This window comes from Balaenoptera ricei, chromosome 11 (genome assembly GCF_028023285.1).
Source record: "Balaenoptera ricei isolate mBalRic1 chromosome 11, mBalRic1.hap2, whole genome shotgun sequence".
NCBI classification, from domain to species: Eukaryota; Metazoa; Chordata; class Mammalia; order Artiodactyla; family Balaenopteridae; genus Balaenoptera; species Balaenoptera ricei.
In genome coordinates this window covers 106,253,540-106,268,534 of record NC_082649.1, presented here as the reverse complement: position 1 = coordinate 106,268,534, position 14,995 = coordinate 106,253,540, and the positions used below count along the sequence as shown (strand labels likewise).

The 14,995-nt window shown below is 68.5% G+C and overlaps 1 protein-coding gene across 2 annotated transcripts in view; it reads left to right on the top strand.

The window, feature by feature from the left end:
* The first annotated feature begins 213 nt into the window (after nt 1–213).
* The window catches only part of PLXNA1 (plexin A1), a 46,342-nt gene continuing 31,560 nt past the window's right edge, over nt 214–14,995 (top strand). For both annotated transcript variants that reach the window (XM_059940540.1, XM_059940539.1), the window contains exons 1-3: nt 214–250; nt 4,605–5,856; nt 7,588–7,770. In XM_059940540.1, the coding sequence (XP_059796523.1) occupies nt 4,678–5,856; nt 7,588–7,770 (1,362 nt within the window). In that variant the 5' untranslated portion in view covers nt 214–250; nt 4,605–4,677. The remainder of the gene's footprint in view (nt 251–4,604; nt 5,857–7,587; nt 7,771–14,995) is intronic.

Below are 14,995 nucleotides of genomic sequence, written 5' to 3'. Positions count from 1 at the left end.
GGCCCGGCCCGCCCGGGCGGCGCATGCGCGCGACGCTCCGCGGGCGGTGAGAGCGAGGCCGGTCCGCATCCGCGCGGCTGGCGCCCCATTCATGCTGGGCAGCGGCGGCGGCCACGCAGTGGATCCCGGGCGCGGCGGCCTCGGCCTGGGTGGCCTGCGAGGCTTCGGCGGCCCCGCGGCGGGGCGGGGCGGACGGTGGCGCGGGCGGCGGGCGGCGATGGCCGGCGGCGGGCGCGCCCCGGGGCAGCCCGTGAGTAGGGGTGCAACTTTCCCCGCGGCGGGGCGGGCGGGGGTCCGGCGGGGGTCCCACGGTGGTCTGGGCGTGGGGCGGCCTCGGGCCGGGGTCCGGGCGCGGGGCGGCCTCCGCGGGGTTGCGGGCGGGCGGGCGGGGGTCGCGTGGGGGGCGGCGGCGCGCGTGTCCGCGCCCCCGCGTGTCCGCGCCCCGCTTGTCCCTGCGTCTCCGGTCCGGTTCACGCGTGTCCGGGCGCGGCCGCGGCGCCGAGCCTGCGCGTCCCCGCCCGGCCGGGATGGGACCCTGCCCGCCGCGCTCGCGGGGCCGCGCCGCCTCCTCCGGGCCGGGCGGGGAGAAAGTTCGCGGCGGCGCCGCCGGGAGGGCTCTGCGGCCGGACCGGGCCGACGGAGTGCGCTGGATCTCCGGCGCCGGCAGGCCCGCGCGGCCGGAGTGGGCGCCGGTCCGCCCAGGCCCGCAGGCCCGCGCCGGCTGGGAGGGGCGGTGCGCCAGCCGCGCGCCCGGCCTCCTCGCCGCCCCGCGCGGGGCCTCTCCAGGGTCAGCCGCTTCCCGCGGCCACTCCGAGGGCTGCTGCGCGGCCCCGGGCCTGGTGGGCGGCGGGGCTGGCGGCGACGGGGCGCGATCGAGCGGCTTCGGGGAGGGGATTGCGGCTCCGGGGACCCCCGCCCGTTCCCAGACCCTAGGGGATCCCGGGAAGGGGGCGAGAGGGGCTCCGGTGGCCGCCTAGAGCCGGGAGCTGCCCCTGGCTCATCTGTGGGGTGCTGGTGCCACGCCCCTTGAAAGAAAGAGGGGTGTGTGTTGGGGGACGTGGACCGAGCCTCTGCCCGTGAGCCTGGGCTCCGGCAGCGCGGCCGTCCGCGCTGCTCCACCTTCTTCCGAGCTGAGGCCGGTTCTCTGGGTCTGCGCGGGGGTGGGCTCAGCCTTTGCTCCTCCGGCCCTCGGGAGGCCCTGGGCCCTCGGGAGCTCACCCCAGGCAGGTCCCCTGGCGCCCTGCTGGTTTGGGGTGTGCAGGAGAGACCAGGTGCTGCGCTAAGCAGCCCAGAGCCTGCCCGGTCCTGTGCCAGAGGCGGACTTGGAAGCCAGTGATTCCCTTCAGGGCCGGGCAGCAAGTGGGCCTGGGAGGGGGCCCTGGAGGCCCCAGAAGGGCATTTCAGGCAGGGGAGACAGCTCTGCCGAGGCCTGGCCCGCCCCGGTGTGGCTGAGGTGTGTGCTTGGGGGTGGGAGGGGAGGAGGGCTCTGGACAAAGCAGACAGCCCTCTGCTGGCTCCTGGTCGTGGCTTGTGTGTTTTAAGCTCCCCCGCACCCCCGAAGGTCCGTGTGTGTGGAGTATGGGGTCAGGAGGAGAGGACCCTCAGGGAAGCCCCAGGGCAGGCACTTTTTCTGAGGAGCAGGACTCCAGTGGCCCTGGATCCTGGTCCCATAGGACAGGCCTGGAGCGGAGCAGACGGCTGGGGACCACCTCCCGGGGCCTCTGCTGGGGGAGGTGGGGTGACGGGGCAGCTCTTGGTCCCAGTTGCTGACTAGGTACCTTTGGGTAGGAGGGCCGTGTCTTCTCCGTCCCCCACACCTCAACCTGTCCGTGCCCCAGAAGAATCCAGATCCCGTGGCGGGGGTGGGGGTGGGCGCAAGATTGGGGCTGCCCCTCCGTGAAGAGGCCTCTGAGGGCCTTTGTTTCTCAGGGTGAGGAGTGGTGGTGGCCGCTGGGCCCGGGAGAGAGCAGGGCATGACGCTCGCTCCACGCTCTGCTGGACAGCTGAGCCTGTCCGGTGCCGGAGTGGCGGCCACTGTGCCGGCCCATCTGGCCTCTCCCTGCCCTGCTCACCTCCAGTCGGCACACCCAGCACCAGGCCGCTTCTCCTGCCTGGTCTGGTTCTGATTGGCCAGGCCCAGCCCGCTTCCTGTGCCGGGTGCTGCGGTCCCTCTCAGTACCCTCTGCGTGGTCCAGCGGGTTCCACCCCCGGCCTCTGCTCTGGCTCCTCTGTGCCCAGGATGCCCCTCCCCCCCAGCTCTGGGGCCTGGTCCTTCTAGAGCAGGTGGAAGGGCCTCCCCAGACCCCAGTGCTGGTGCTGCTCTGCCCGCCCCCCCCAGCCCGGAGCGTGCATCTGTTGGTGTTCCCCTCCCCCTGCCCAGCATGGAATGAATGCGTTTTCTCCTGGGCAGACCAGAGGCCTGTGGGAGTCCAAGTCTCTGTAGGAGTGTTCAGAACTAACTGCGTGACCTTGGGTGTATCCGAGCCGCGGGCCCCGTTCCTCTCGGGTAGGGGAAGTCACCCAGAGTCTTCGGTGGCCCCTGTGAGGTGGTGGTCACGAGGACTCAGCCCCAGGCCTGGGTCCCCCTTTCCTGGCTGCAGCCGCGTGCCCCTGGCTGGTCCTTTCGGGCAGCTCTGTTGGGGGAGGGGCAGCAGGCCCCTGGCCAGGCTGGAGTTTGGATGGTGCTGCTTCAGCTGGGTTCCTCCTGTTTAATATAAAGAGTAGGGTCCGTAATTGAGTTAAGACGTGTATAATTATCCCAAAGGAGGAGAGAGCCCAGCCCCTGGTAATTGCAGGCCTTCTTTGAACTGATAAACGGTGAGTGATTCATGTTTTCTTTGGAGTTCCCAGGCTCTCAGCCCAGGCCCCGCCGCCACCCCGAGGAGCCCCTTCCCTTCTCCGGCTCCAGGTCTGCCCTGGGCTCCTGAGCTGGGGGCAGGGGCTGCCTGCCAGGTCCCTGGCGGCCATAGTTCCTGGGGTGTCTGGGCGGAGATCTGCAGGAAGGCAGCTGACAGCCTGCTGGGGGGGCCTGCAGGCAGCACAGCCCTGTCCCCTTACTGCGGGATCCTGGCCAGAGGCCCTCATTTCCTAAGCCTCAGCATCCCCCCTCCCTACCACCTGAGCAGAGGTGTGGGTTTTCAGTGGCAGAGGGTGAGTGCGGGGTGAGGACACAGGGAGGGAGCAGGTCCTACTCTGCAGGACCCAGTCGTTCACTCTTTCATTCACAAGTGCTGGGTCCTGGGCCGGCCTCTGGGGTTCAGTGGGAAACCACAGAGCCAGGCCCTGCTCTCGCAGAACCGCCACTCTGGTGGGGAGAGCATCTGGGAACAATACGTAACAAAACCGTTAGCAAGCGCCATGCCACAAATTAAACGGGGTGACTGAGAGGGAGCGGCTGCTGCCTTCGGCCAGCAGGTCGGGGGCTGTGGGCAGGGAGGGAAGAGCACCCCGGGAGAGGGGCAGGAGGCCAGAGGAGCCCTGTGCTGCAGGGGCAGACGTGGGGGCCCAGAGACCCACAGGCCCTGGGCCAGTTTCCAGCCTGGACTTGGCAGAAGGCACCTATCCTTTGGGCCTCGGCTTCCCCACCTGTAAAACGAGAGGCGTTGTCTGGGGGCAAAGAGTGCGTGCAGCATGCCTCAGTGCCTGCCTGCAGTGGGGACCCGGCGTTGCTGTGGTCAGTTTCCATCCAGGAGTGGGGTGAGGCCCCAGCAAGCACGTCTGGGGGCGTGACCAGCAGAGCCAGGGCGGGACCCCTGCTGGCCCTGAGAGGGCACGCCGCCTCATGCGGGAGACAAGCTGTTGTCATGACCATTGCACGGATGGGGAGACCGAGGCTGGCAAAGAGGAGTGACCCCACCGGGGCCACATGGCTGCAAAGCAACGGGGTCTAGGTTTAACCTGGTGCCCGACTGCCAGCTTCCGGGCTGCGGGGAGCTGAGACTTTCCGAGAGGAAGTGGGGCCAGGGCAGGATTCGGGGACCTCACGCACAGGGTGGGGGCACCGGTGGGCTGGGGGTGGGGATGATGGGTGGGAGGTGCAGGGCTGGGGGCTGGGCCAGGGTCAGCAGGGAGCGGCCCTGGGGTCAGTGTGACTGGCCCGCCTTCTGCCGGCCCCGCCCGAACTTCCTTGTCTCCCTGAGAGTAGGACTGCCCAGGGCCTCAGGCAGAGAGGTGGTCACCCGCCTTGGGAGCTTGGGGCTGGGGGTCTTGCTCCCTAGGGCGTGGGGAGGCTTGAGTCAGAGGGTGATGGCCTCCAGGTTTGGGTGTTGGTGGGGCTCCCGATCTAGACCCTGAACCCTTGTCACCCGCTTTCTTGTTCTGGGTTCATTTTTCTCCTCCACCCGGCCACGGTGGCCCAGGCAGCGATGGAGCGTGTGTGGCCCGTGCTGCCCGCAGGTCCTAGGCTTGGTTTAGCTGCTTGCAGGGTTCCAGGTGGGGAGGTGCGCTTCCTGCACCTCGGGCTTTTCCTGGAGAGTTAGGTCACGCCCCAGAATTGGGACGTCCCAGCGGAGGACGGGCGCGTGGAGCTCGGTGACGGCACGTGTGCGTGTGGGCACGTGAGGGCTGCTAGCGCTCACACACTTTGTCCCCCGTTCTCCCCACAGGGCTGAGGCTCCCGGCCCCGTGAAGCGCATCCCTGCAGGACCTGAGCGCCGCAGCCCGAGGCCGCAGCCCGTCATGCTGCTGCCGCATCTGAGCCCACGGGCGCTGCTGCCGCCACTGCTTTTGCTGCTGCTGCTGCTGGGGGCCGCGCCGCGGGCGGGTGGGGGTCCACAGCCCCCTTTCCGCACCTTCACGGCCAGTGACTGGGCCCTCACCCACCTGGTGGTCCACGAGCAGACGGGCGAGGTGTACGTGGGCGCTGTGAACCGCATCTACAAGCTGTCGGGGAACCTGACGCTGCTGCGGGCGCACGTGACGGGCCCCGTGGAGGACAATGAGAAGTGCTACCCACCACCCAGCGTGCAGTCCTGCCCGCACGGCTTGGGCAGCACCGACAACGTCAATAAGCTGCTGCTGCTGGACCAGGCCGCCAACCGCCTGCTGGCCTGTGGCAGCGCCTCGCAGGGCATCTGCCAGTTCCTGCGGCTGGACGACCTCTTCAAGCTGGGCGAGCCCCACCACCGCAAGGAGCACTACCTGTCGGGCGTGCGCGAGGCGGGCAGCATGGCGGGCGTGCTGATCGCCGGGCCTCCTGGCCAGGCGCAGGCCAAGCTCTTCGTGGGCACGCCCATCGACGGCAAGTCCGAGTACTTCCCCACGCTGTCCAGCCGCCGGCTCATGGCCAACGAGGAGGATGCCGAGATGTTCGGTTTCGTGTACCAGGACGAGTTCGTGTCCTCGCAGCTGAAGATCCCCTCGGACACGCTGTCCAAGTTCCCGGCCTTTGACATCTACTACGTGTACAGCTTCCGCAGCGAGCACTTCGTCTACTACCTCACCCTGCAGCTAGACACGCAGCTGACCTCGCCCGACGCCGCCGGCGAGCACTTCTTCACGTCCAAGATCGTGCGGCTGTGCGTGGACGACCCCAAGTTCTACTCCTACGTCGAGTTCCCCATCGGCTGTGAGCAGGCGGGCGTGGAGTACCGCCTGGTGCAGGACGCCTACCTGAGTCGGCCTGGCCGCGCCCTGGCCCGCCAGCTGGGCCTGGCCGAGGACGAGGAGGTGCTGTTCACCGTGTTTGCCCAGGGCCAGAAGAACCGCGTGAAGCCGCCCCGGGAGTCGGTGCTGTGCCTCTTCACCCTCAGGGCCATCAAGGAGAAGATCAAGGAGCGCATCCAGTCGTGCTACCGCGGCGAGGGCAAGCTCTCGCTGCCCTGGCTGCTGAACAAGGAGCTGGGGTGCATCAACTCGGTGAGCTTCCCGCCGTCCCGCAGCGAGGTGCCCACCGCTTGTCGCGTGGCGCCCACCCTGCGCTGGGGGCCGCTGCCGGCCCGTCTTCCAGGGTCAGGGCTGCACCTGGGCTGCGGCTGTCCTGCCCATTAGAAGACGGGGTGACGTGACCGTGTCCACGAGTCCACGAGCCCCCGCGGCCATTGGGCGGAGCCCCTCTGACCACGCGCCTGGTGCTGTTCTGGGTGCTTGCGGGCCCCATCTTGTCTCCATTTAAGAGACAAGGTTGCCCAGGGGTGGGGTGACTTGCCCAGGGTACACGGCCAGTAAGGGGCGAGCTGGGGCCAGACCAGGGTCAGGTGGACGGCAGACACCGTCTTCCTTCTCTCTGTGTCCTGTTGATAGGCTCTTCTGACTCTTGCCCTGGGCGCCTGGCCGTGCACTTGACCTGGGAGCGGTCTGAATGCCCGGGAGCTGGGTGCTCAGTAGCCGGCAGTCCCACCTCTAGGCCCTGACGGGGTCCTCTAGGGGCCAGCTGCTTTTTGGGGAGTGTCTCTTGCACACCCCCAGGCAGTAGGACCCATTGTTTCTCTGAGTAAGACCCCAGGCTCAGAGAGGGTAAGGGACCTGTTCAGGGCCACTGGGTAGAGGACCTCCAGTGCCAGGCCTTAGCCCCTCTGATGCTGCCGCCCGGGACTTGCTTGTGGCCTAGGGAAAGCCCGGCCTCTCTCTGGCCTCAGTTTTCCCATTTCCGTCCTGGTTTGTCTTCAGAGCAGGGTGGGGTGGCCCTTCTTTCTCACATCTGTTGCTGTGTGTGGCGGGGCCCCATCGTGGCAGGGCTGCCCTCCAGACCTCGGTCTCAGGTGCACAAGGCTGATGCATCGCCCATCCTCCCCTCGGCCTCTCGAGGAAGGCATTTGGTCTCCGTTGTACAGGTGGAGAGACCGAGGCTCGGAGGGCCAGCGCTTGCCGAGATCGCTGTGTGCTCTGCACGCCCTGTGCCACGGCTGGTCCCCCCTGCCTGGGCATGGTCCCCACTGCCCCCGGCATCTCCACTGGCCCCTCTTCCCCTGGCCCAGCCCTGACCCCGCCTCCCGTGCTCCTTCTGCATCGGTGACCTCGCGCGCTGCAAACCTCAGACCCCCAGCCTGCTGCAGCGGAGACGCCCAGACCCCCTCCCCCCGCCCCCGGCGTCTGCCTTGCCCTCCCAGGCCCTTCTCCGGAACCTCACGCTATCGATTGTTTCCTCTCTGACCGTAGTCGTCTCCTCTCAGCCGGCCCCTCCCTTTGCCTTTTAGGTGTAACGCTGTGTTCTGTCTTGAATAAGCCGTCCTAGTGCCCCACCGGTCCCTGGCCACCGCCTGTGCGGCCTCACTGTGCAGCAGGCCTGGCCCCTCCCTGCCCACACCCAAGGCTGCCTCTTGCCTGCTCCCCCCTCAGCGGTGGATGCAGGGCCTGTGCCTGGTGGGTGTGAGAGGTGCCCACCCCCGGCGCCTGCTCCTGGGCCTCGAGTGGCTTCCAGGGCCTCAGTTTCCCCATCTGTCAAGTGGGTCCAGGAATCCCTGACCCCCCACCAAGGTCTGTACAGGCTGCCCCCAGGCCGCTGCCCCACATGTGGCCTGTGCAGGCCTTGGAGAGCGGCCCCTGAGACCCCGCCCCAGCCTGGTGAGGGGAGCCGGCCGGTGCTGGCCGCGCCGCCCCCCAGGGCCCAAGGCGCCTGGCCTCACCCCCGACCCTCCTCCGCTCCCGCAGCCTCTCCAGATCGACGACGACTTCTGCGGGCAGGACTTCAACCAGCCGCTGGGCGGCACGGTCACCATCGAGGGGACGCCCCTGTTCGTGGACAAGGACGACGGCCTGACCGCTGTGGCCGCCTACGACTACCGGGGCCGCACCGTGGTGTTCGTGGGCACACGCAGCGGCCGCATCCGCAAGGTCAGCCTGGGCTGGCAGAGCGTGAGCTGCCTCGCTCTGTGTGCTGGTGGACGGGGCGGGGGCTCCCCCGTGCCAGGCCCGGTGACCTCCAGGGGCTCAGGGGCCGGGCCTGAGCGCCTGCCTCCGTCCCCTTGTGCTCCCTGTGGGCTGCTTCCGCGTCCGGCCCGAGGCCCTGGCTGGGCGTCGGGGCCTGGTGACGCCGGAGCTGCTGGCCCTGCTCCCCACGGGTGTGGGCGGCAGGGGCGGGGCAGGCCTGTGGGGCCCCCTCCCCTCGCGGATCCGGTGTCTGCTGAGGCAGCGCTCTGCCCTGGAGGGAGGCGCCATCCTGCAGGGAGACGGCAAGGCCGAGGGCAGGGCAAGGGGCGCGCCCTGCCCCCGCTGAAGCGCCACTGTTGGGGTGCTCTGGAGTGGAGGTCAGCTCCTGGGCCCCTCCGTGGGCCCCTGGGGCGGGGCCGGTCCCGTGCTTCCAGGTCTCCATCCCCGCTGGCAGGTGCTGGGCTGAGCGGAGCCGGTGCTGAGCTGGGCAGGGGCGGGCTTCCTGGGGCAGCAGCCCCCCGAGGCTCAGCCGCGACCTGGTGGGTGGGTAGGGACCAGGCCAGGGGAGGGCTGGCCTGCTGTGGAGGAAGTTCCTGGGGCGCAGCGGGGTGGGGGTGCCTGGGAGCCCCGAGGATCAGCGCAGGGGCGGGGCCCGGTGCATGAAATAACAGCCGTGCCGAGGCCACTGCTGACACAGCTCCCCAGCCGGCGTGCGCCCCGGGGGTGGGGCCTGGGCCCGGGGCCAGCGAGAGCCTTGCCTGCTCCCAGAGCTTGCGGGGCGGGGTGTCTCCTGTCCCTGCCATGCTGGGTGCCTTGGGAATCACGTCCCACCACCGGCTGGCTCTGTGGCCTCTGGGAAGGGCCCTGCCCCCAGCCTCAGCTTTCCCACCTGTGAAATAAGCCTGAAGCAAGGGCTTTGGGCAGTGGGGGCCGTGCTGGCTGAGGGCCCCCCGGGCCGGGTGCCGCGGAGTTCTGCTCACAGTGCCTGGGGGCCTCTGGGGTGGTGGCAGCCCAGCTCTGGCCCCTGCCACCCTCCGGGCCAGCCCCTGTGCCCCCCGTCCTGGCCCTGGTGTCGGATCCTGCCTGCGCCCTGGGTGAAGGGCACTCTCCCTTGCTAGGGGTGGGGCCTCACCCAGCTCACAGCTCGCTGCTGCTGCCCCAGGGCTGGGGGAGCAGAGGAGAGGGGCCGTGGACCCCCGTGTGTGTGCGCTGGTGGGCTGTGCCTGGCGGGGCCTGCCCCACTGCAGCAAGAGCCCCCGTGGGGTTTGGCTGCGGGTGAAGCACTTGGAGACCTTCCTGCGAGGCCCCAGAGCCTGTCACCAAGCCAAAGGCCGGGCTCCAGGGGCTGGGAGGGGCCCTCCTGATGGCTGGTGGGCTGGCGGGCAGCTGGCCCGGCACCGTCTTGTCCCACAGTAGCCAGCCTCCCTGTGAGGCCAGGGGAAGGACTAGTTAGTCCAGCGCGGACTCCCCCTGCCGCCTGCCGGTCTCGCTCCCTGCCCCGGTCCCACCGAGGGGAAACTGAGGCCCCGAGAGTGGACCGCGGGGGTGGCCTGGGCTCTCCTGTGAGAAAAGGCTGCTTCGGGAGTGAGGAAGCCACAGCTGAGGTCCCCTCGTCCCTCTGCGCCTCCCCCGCACCTGCCTACCAGGGTACCATCCACCCCGGTGCATCCAGCTGGGCACCACACACTGCGTGAGTGGACGGCACCCTTTTTCGGGTGTGTGGGGTCGGCCACACCCAGGGGCTGTGCTGGCTTCAGGTTCTGGCCCCTTGCCCCCAGACCGGCCCCCCACACCCCTCCTCGCTGCGCGCCCCTGCCCCGTGGGGCGGGGGACGGTCTGCGGCCTGGGCACCAGGTCTCGTGGGTGGCCCAGCCCTCTTCTCTCTGGGCCTCTCTGTCCCGCTCTGGGGCCTGGGGCAGTGTGAGGGCCGGGGGGAGGGGTGTCCCCTCCCTGCCCCTAGGCCTGGGCTCCCGTCCCCTTGGCCCGCCGGTTCCTGGACCTCCTGAGGTCCCCAGGCAAGGCCTCTGGCCTTGGCCCGCTTGAAGGACGCTGCTCCCTGCTGGCGCCCACGTCTCCCCGGCCGGGCCTGGCCTTCGGCAGCAGAATTCCCGCCCCTGCCTCGTCCCTCTCATGTCATCCTGACCCAGCCCGGGGGTGGGTGCGGCTGTGGTCCAGGGGCCGGGGCCAGGGCAGGGGGCGCTCCAGCCGGCACGGTGCCCCCTCCCTGCTGGCCTGCCTGGCTGTCTCCTCCGGGCCTGGGGCGGGCTGGGCCCTCGGCTCTGTCTCCGGGGTTTAAATCCAGGCCCTTCCTGCCCGGGCCTGGCCCCACCACGTGAGCCGCGAGCCCTGGCTCCCTGTCTCGTGTCCTCTGTCTGCCCCGAGCGGGAGCCTGGGCCTGAGGGCTCGCCCGCACCTTTGGCCCAGGGACAGGCCCGCTGCGCTGACACACCCCATCCTCCCCACGTCCGGTCTTTCCCGGGCTTTAAAAAGCGACTGGGCAGCCCTAGGGACGTGGCTGGCTCTGGGCCATCTCCGAACGGTGTTGTGTAAAATTGTAGCTGATTAATTTAAGAGCTGCCAACTTGAGCTGCTGAGGGCTGGCTGGGGTGCCCCCTGAGTCCTCTGCCCTTCCCCAGAGGCCCTGCCCGCCACCTGCCCCTCCGACCCCAACAGAGGCCGTCATGCTCCTGTGCTGACACCCCCAGACCTCCGCCCTGCCTGTCCCCTCCTGTGCCTCCCCTGCCCGGTGGCCTCCGGGTCCTTGGGTGCCCGCGGGGGAGTGGGGGGTTGGAGCACAGGCTGTGGTCTCCTGCCAGGGTGCCTGCCCTGCCACTCCCCAGCTGGCGGCATGGGCCTGGTGAGGGCAGTTGTCCTGCCACTGCTGCAGGGCCAGACTGCTCTGGGGACACAGCTGGCCCTGCCGCTTGGTGGCCATACCAGGCAGGAACACGGCCCCGTCCCCCTGAGTAGCCGGTTTTTCGAGAGAACCTGAAAATCTGTGTTTTGTGTGATGTCTCTTGATTGTTAAGTGTTGGCAGCTAATCTACATCTTAAGAAAGCATTGTGGGCCAGCCTGAGCGGCGGGGGTGCCCACGGGGCGCCGGGCCTCGGGGTGGGCCCCGGGGCAGCGCAGCTGGACTCCCGGGCTGGGCCCACCAGTGGGTTCACACTGCTGCCTGTGCGGTGATCCCATAGGGAGGAGAGACCATGGGCTGCGGTCTCAGTGCTCTGTCCCCAGAGTGGGCCTGGGGTGGCCTGGCCACCGGCCCCTCGGGCACCAGTGCTCTGTGTGCCTGCCGAGTGCAGCGCTCTGGGCCTGGGTTGCCGGGATGGGAACGTCCGTTACCCTCCAGAGATCTTGGTCTCTAGAAGCTGCCTCTGAAAGATGGCAGCCCCTCCCTTCACAGCCCCCCCCTCCGCCCTCCCCAGGATTCTGAAACTCAGAGGCCCTGGAAGTCGAGTGGCTGTGGGTAGGTCTCTGCATCAGGGTGGTCAGGGCGGCCTGTCCTCAGGGTCCCTGCTCCTGCTTGGTGCATCAGTGGAGACCCCTGCTCCCCAAAGCCCAGGCCTGTGCGGGAGGTGGGTGGGGGAGGCCCCGTGGCGCTGGGGACGCTGACGTCTTGAGAGATGCTGGTGGGAGCTGGCTGGGCCCCACCCCCGGCCTGCTGCCTGCACCCCCGTGGGGCTCGTCTCGTGTGTCTGGAGGACGCGCTGATTTCTAGCAGCTTGCCCTCCAGTGGCCTGTGTGTCGCGGTGCTGAGACTCAAGCCCCGAGCGTGTGCACGTGGCCTCTGGGGGTGGGGGCAGGGTGGTATCCAGTGTCCTGCGTGAGGCTGGCCTGCCACTGGCATCCACTCTGAAGGTTACTCACCCTCAGGAAAGCGCCTGGCCCGGGAAGTGTCACAGGAGAGCACGGCGGGCGCCTACTCGGGCGCTGCCCTTCCCGTGGGTCCCCTCAAGGCCTGACCATCCGTCCCTGGGCCTGGCTGTGGCCCGAGTCCCCCAGCACGTCGTCCGTCTTCCTCCGCTCAGCACCCTGCGAGACTCACCTGTGCTGTGCGGTCAGTCCCGTGCCGTGGGGGCGTCCTGTGCTCCAGACACTCTTGACGACGTCCCCTCCTTCTGGGCAGACGTGACGTTGTTTCTGTCTGTGTTGCCGTTTCCAGCGCCCGGCGGGGGGGTGGGTCAGCGGTCACCACGCAGCCCTGCTCGTGGACGGTGTTGGGTCCCTGCGGTGCTCCCTGCCCGAGGAGTTGTCGGTGGGGAGTGGAGGGGCTTCAGCCGCCTGCTTCCTGCGTGTCTCAGCTGCTGTGCCCGTGGGGCCCCGTGGGTGCACTGCCCCTGCCCACCCAGGGCGGGGGTTCCCGGAACCTGCGGGTGGCGTCGCACAGTGCCCCGGATGTTGCTGTGTCCTGGGGGACGTGATGTCGTCTCTCTGGCTCTCGAGGGTGGCTGGCTGTGGCGGGCTGAGCCAGCGGGCACAGGGACCTGCTGGTCACCCTGTGGGTCTGTCCGACCCACCTCAGCCGTCACCCCAGAGCCAGTGTTGCACCAGGGCACATGCAGTGGCGGCCAGCGGGGTTGCCCACAGGGGTCTTGCCCCAGGTCCACCTCCCTGCGGGGTCTGGCTGGTCAGGCTTAGGCCCAGCGTCAGCACCGGGGCACCTTTGGAAAGAATGATGTCCTCGGGTGCAGGCCGGCAGTGGCCTTTCTGTGCCCGGTCCCCCGAGTGCCCAGGCTCAGGGCCAGCCTGGTGGGGGTGGCCTCACAGGGCCCAAGGTTACCGCCCACAAAGTGCAGGACCCCTGCCCCCTGGGCAGACAGGGCTCTGCCCTCCAGGACCCATCTGCCGTGGGGAGTGGGAGCCCCTGGCAGCCCAGGAGATGGGTACGGAGGCCGGAATAGGCCAAGGAACTGTGGAGTGCGCGGGAAGGGTGTTCTGGGGGGGGGTGGGAACAATAGGGCACAGCTCAGAGGTGCCCTAGCACTGCTGGGGACAGAGCAGTGCTGGAGGGGGTTGGGGGCTTATTCTGTGTGTGGTGGACACATCACTGGTGACCCTGCGGTGGTCATCAGAGGCTGCAGAGCTCAGGCCTGGGGACGGAGCTGGAGGGCAGTGGTGGTTTTGGGAAAGTGGAGGGGCTGCGTCAGCTGCTGGTGCAGAGGGGGTAGAGTGGGTAGGTGGGTCTTGGGTTTGAGGCAGGGACATCTGGCCGGGTGGTCACTGCTGCCTGCTGCAGCATCCGTGGCCGGCCTTGGCGCCACTTGAGTCTCAAGCCGTGGCGGCACCCAGGCCGTGTCACTGCCGTGTGATGGAAGGCTGTACGATCGCAGCTGCCTCCTGGCCCAACTTTCTGCAGCCTCCATAAGCAGTGGGACAGATTCCCCAGGACAGCTGTCACCTCCTCCCCCTGGCAGGGCTCAGCCTTGGGGGCCCACCTCCAAGCAGCTCCCGATTAGGCTGGCCTCTCCGCTTTTAGGAGCTGTGAGTTTCTTAATTCTCACAGTTCTGTGAGTGGGGTGTCTGTGGGCAAATGAGGAAACAGGGTCAGGGAGGACCACTGCTTGCGTTGGTTGGTTCCTGCTCTCCTGTCTGCGTGTTGAGGGTTGAGAATAGGAAAGATGAGATTCCTGGGTCCCCATGCCCCAACCTTACCAGGTGTATCTGGCCCAATTACAACCATCAGGCCTCCTGCAAATCATGTTTTAATTACTTAATTACTGCCAAGAGGAAATTGCTAATTGCTTTTCCAGTATCAAATTCCTCATGGCCTTTCTGAGAACGGACCCAGGAAGGGGCCTGGAACCTGCCCCCAGTCAGAGAAGGGGGGATGCTGTGGTGGCCTGTGAGGGGGTGGGGAGGGGTCTGGGAGCTGGGCCCATCGGGGGGCCTCAGCCCTGTCCGGGAAGGAGGGGCTGGCAGGGGCTCCCGTCCCTGGTAGCCCCTCCCTGGACCACCCTGCCTCCTGGGGGCTGGGAACAGGTTTGGCCGCTGCATCTACAGGAGGAGGGGGTGCCTGTGAAGTCCCAGCACCGTGGTGGCCTGCTGGCCGCTGCCCGTTCTCTGCCTGTTCCCCGACCCAAGGGCCTGTCCTACTCCCCACCCCCATCCCCATCCGGAGACCAGGAGTCTTGCTCAGCCAGGGCAGCCCCACTTTGCAGATAGACACGGGGGCTGCTGTCTTGGGGTGGGCAGGACAGGGAACTTGCCCTTCCCGGAAGGGGCCAAGCTGGGCAGCCCCCTGCCTCCGGGGGCTAGGGCGCGTGCCGGCCTTGGCATGCAGCCTGGACGGCCCAGACATCCTCCCTGGTGCCCACACCCGCCCTCGGCCCGGAGAATGGACCCTTTGTTGGCTCTGGGCTGGACAGACAGCTGACCTGGCCGGGCCGTCAGCTGCCTGCCCTCAGCCGTTGGCCAGGGCTTCGCGGTGATGGGTATGGGTCAGCCAGCTGGCCCAGCCTAGGGCTGGGGCCTCCAGGGCCAGGGGCCCCCTCCCCTTGGCCCTGGGCAGGGGTCCCTGTGCAGGACTTCCTATCTGTTGGGCCCTGGGCCCCAGGGTCCTGCTGGCCTGGGGATGCCGAGGTGAACCCATTCCCTGGCCTGTCTGTGGGGTGCGGTGGGCCCGTGGTGGCAGTAGGTGCACAGCCCGTGGTCAGCGTCTTGCCTGGCCCTGGCTCCCAGAGGCTGCTGGGGCCCAAACCCTTCGTGGGGGCACTGACAGCCCTTGTGCCTCAGCTCAGAATCCAGGGGACTCCCCCTTGTACAGAGGGATAGGGACGACCCCGGTGGAGAAGTGAGCAGGGGCCAAGGGTCTGGGTCAGAGCCGGGCTGGGTGGGTTTCTGGGCCTGGTGCAGCCTGGCACGCGTGCCAGGGCAGCTGGACGGCTCCGCTCAAGCCAGAGGGACCGAGCTGGGTTTGGGGAAGGAGGGCTCTCAGCTGGTAGTGGAGAGTTCTGGTGGTCTTCGGGGGAAGGTTTGCAGAGCGCAGCGGTGACAGCTGGAGGTCAGGGAGGACACCAGGGGACGAGGAGTCCGGGGTGGGCCGCCCCAGGTGGGTGGCCCTCGAGTGACAGCTGTGGGCAGGGGTGTGGCGTCAGCACGTGCGCTGCCGGTGGTGTGTGTCCCGCTGTCCTGCCAGCTGCTGGGCCCCGTACCCGCCCTGCACGCCCCTTCTCCCCGGAGTGCCCT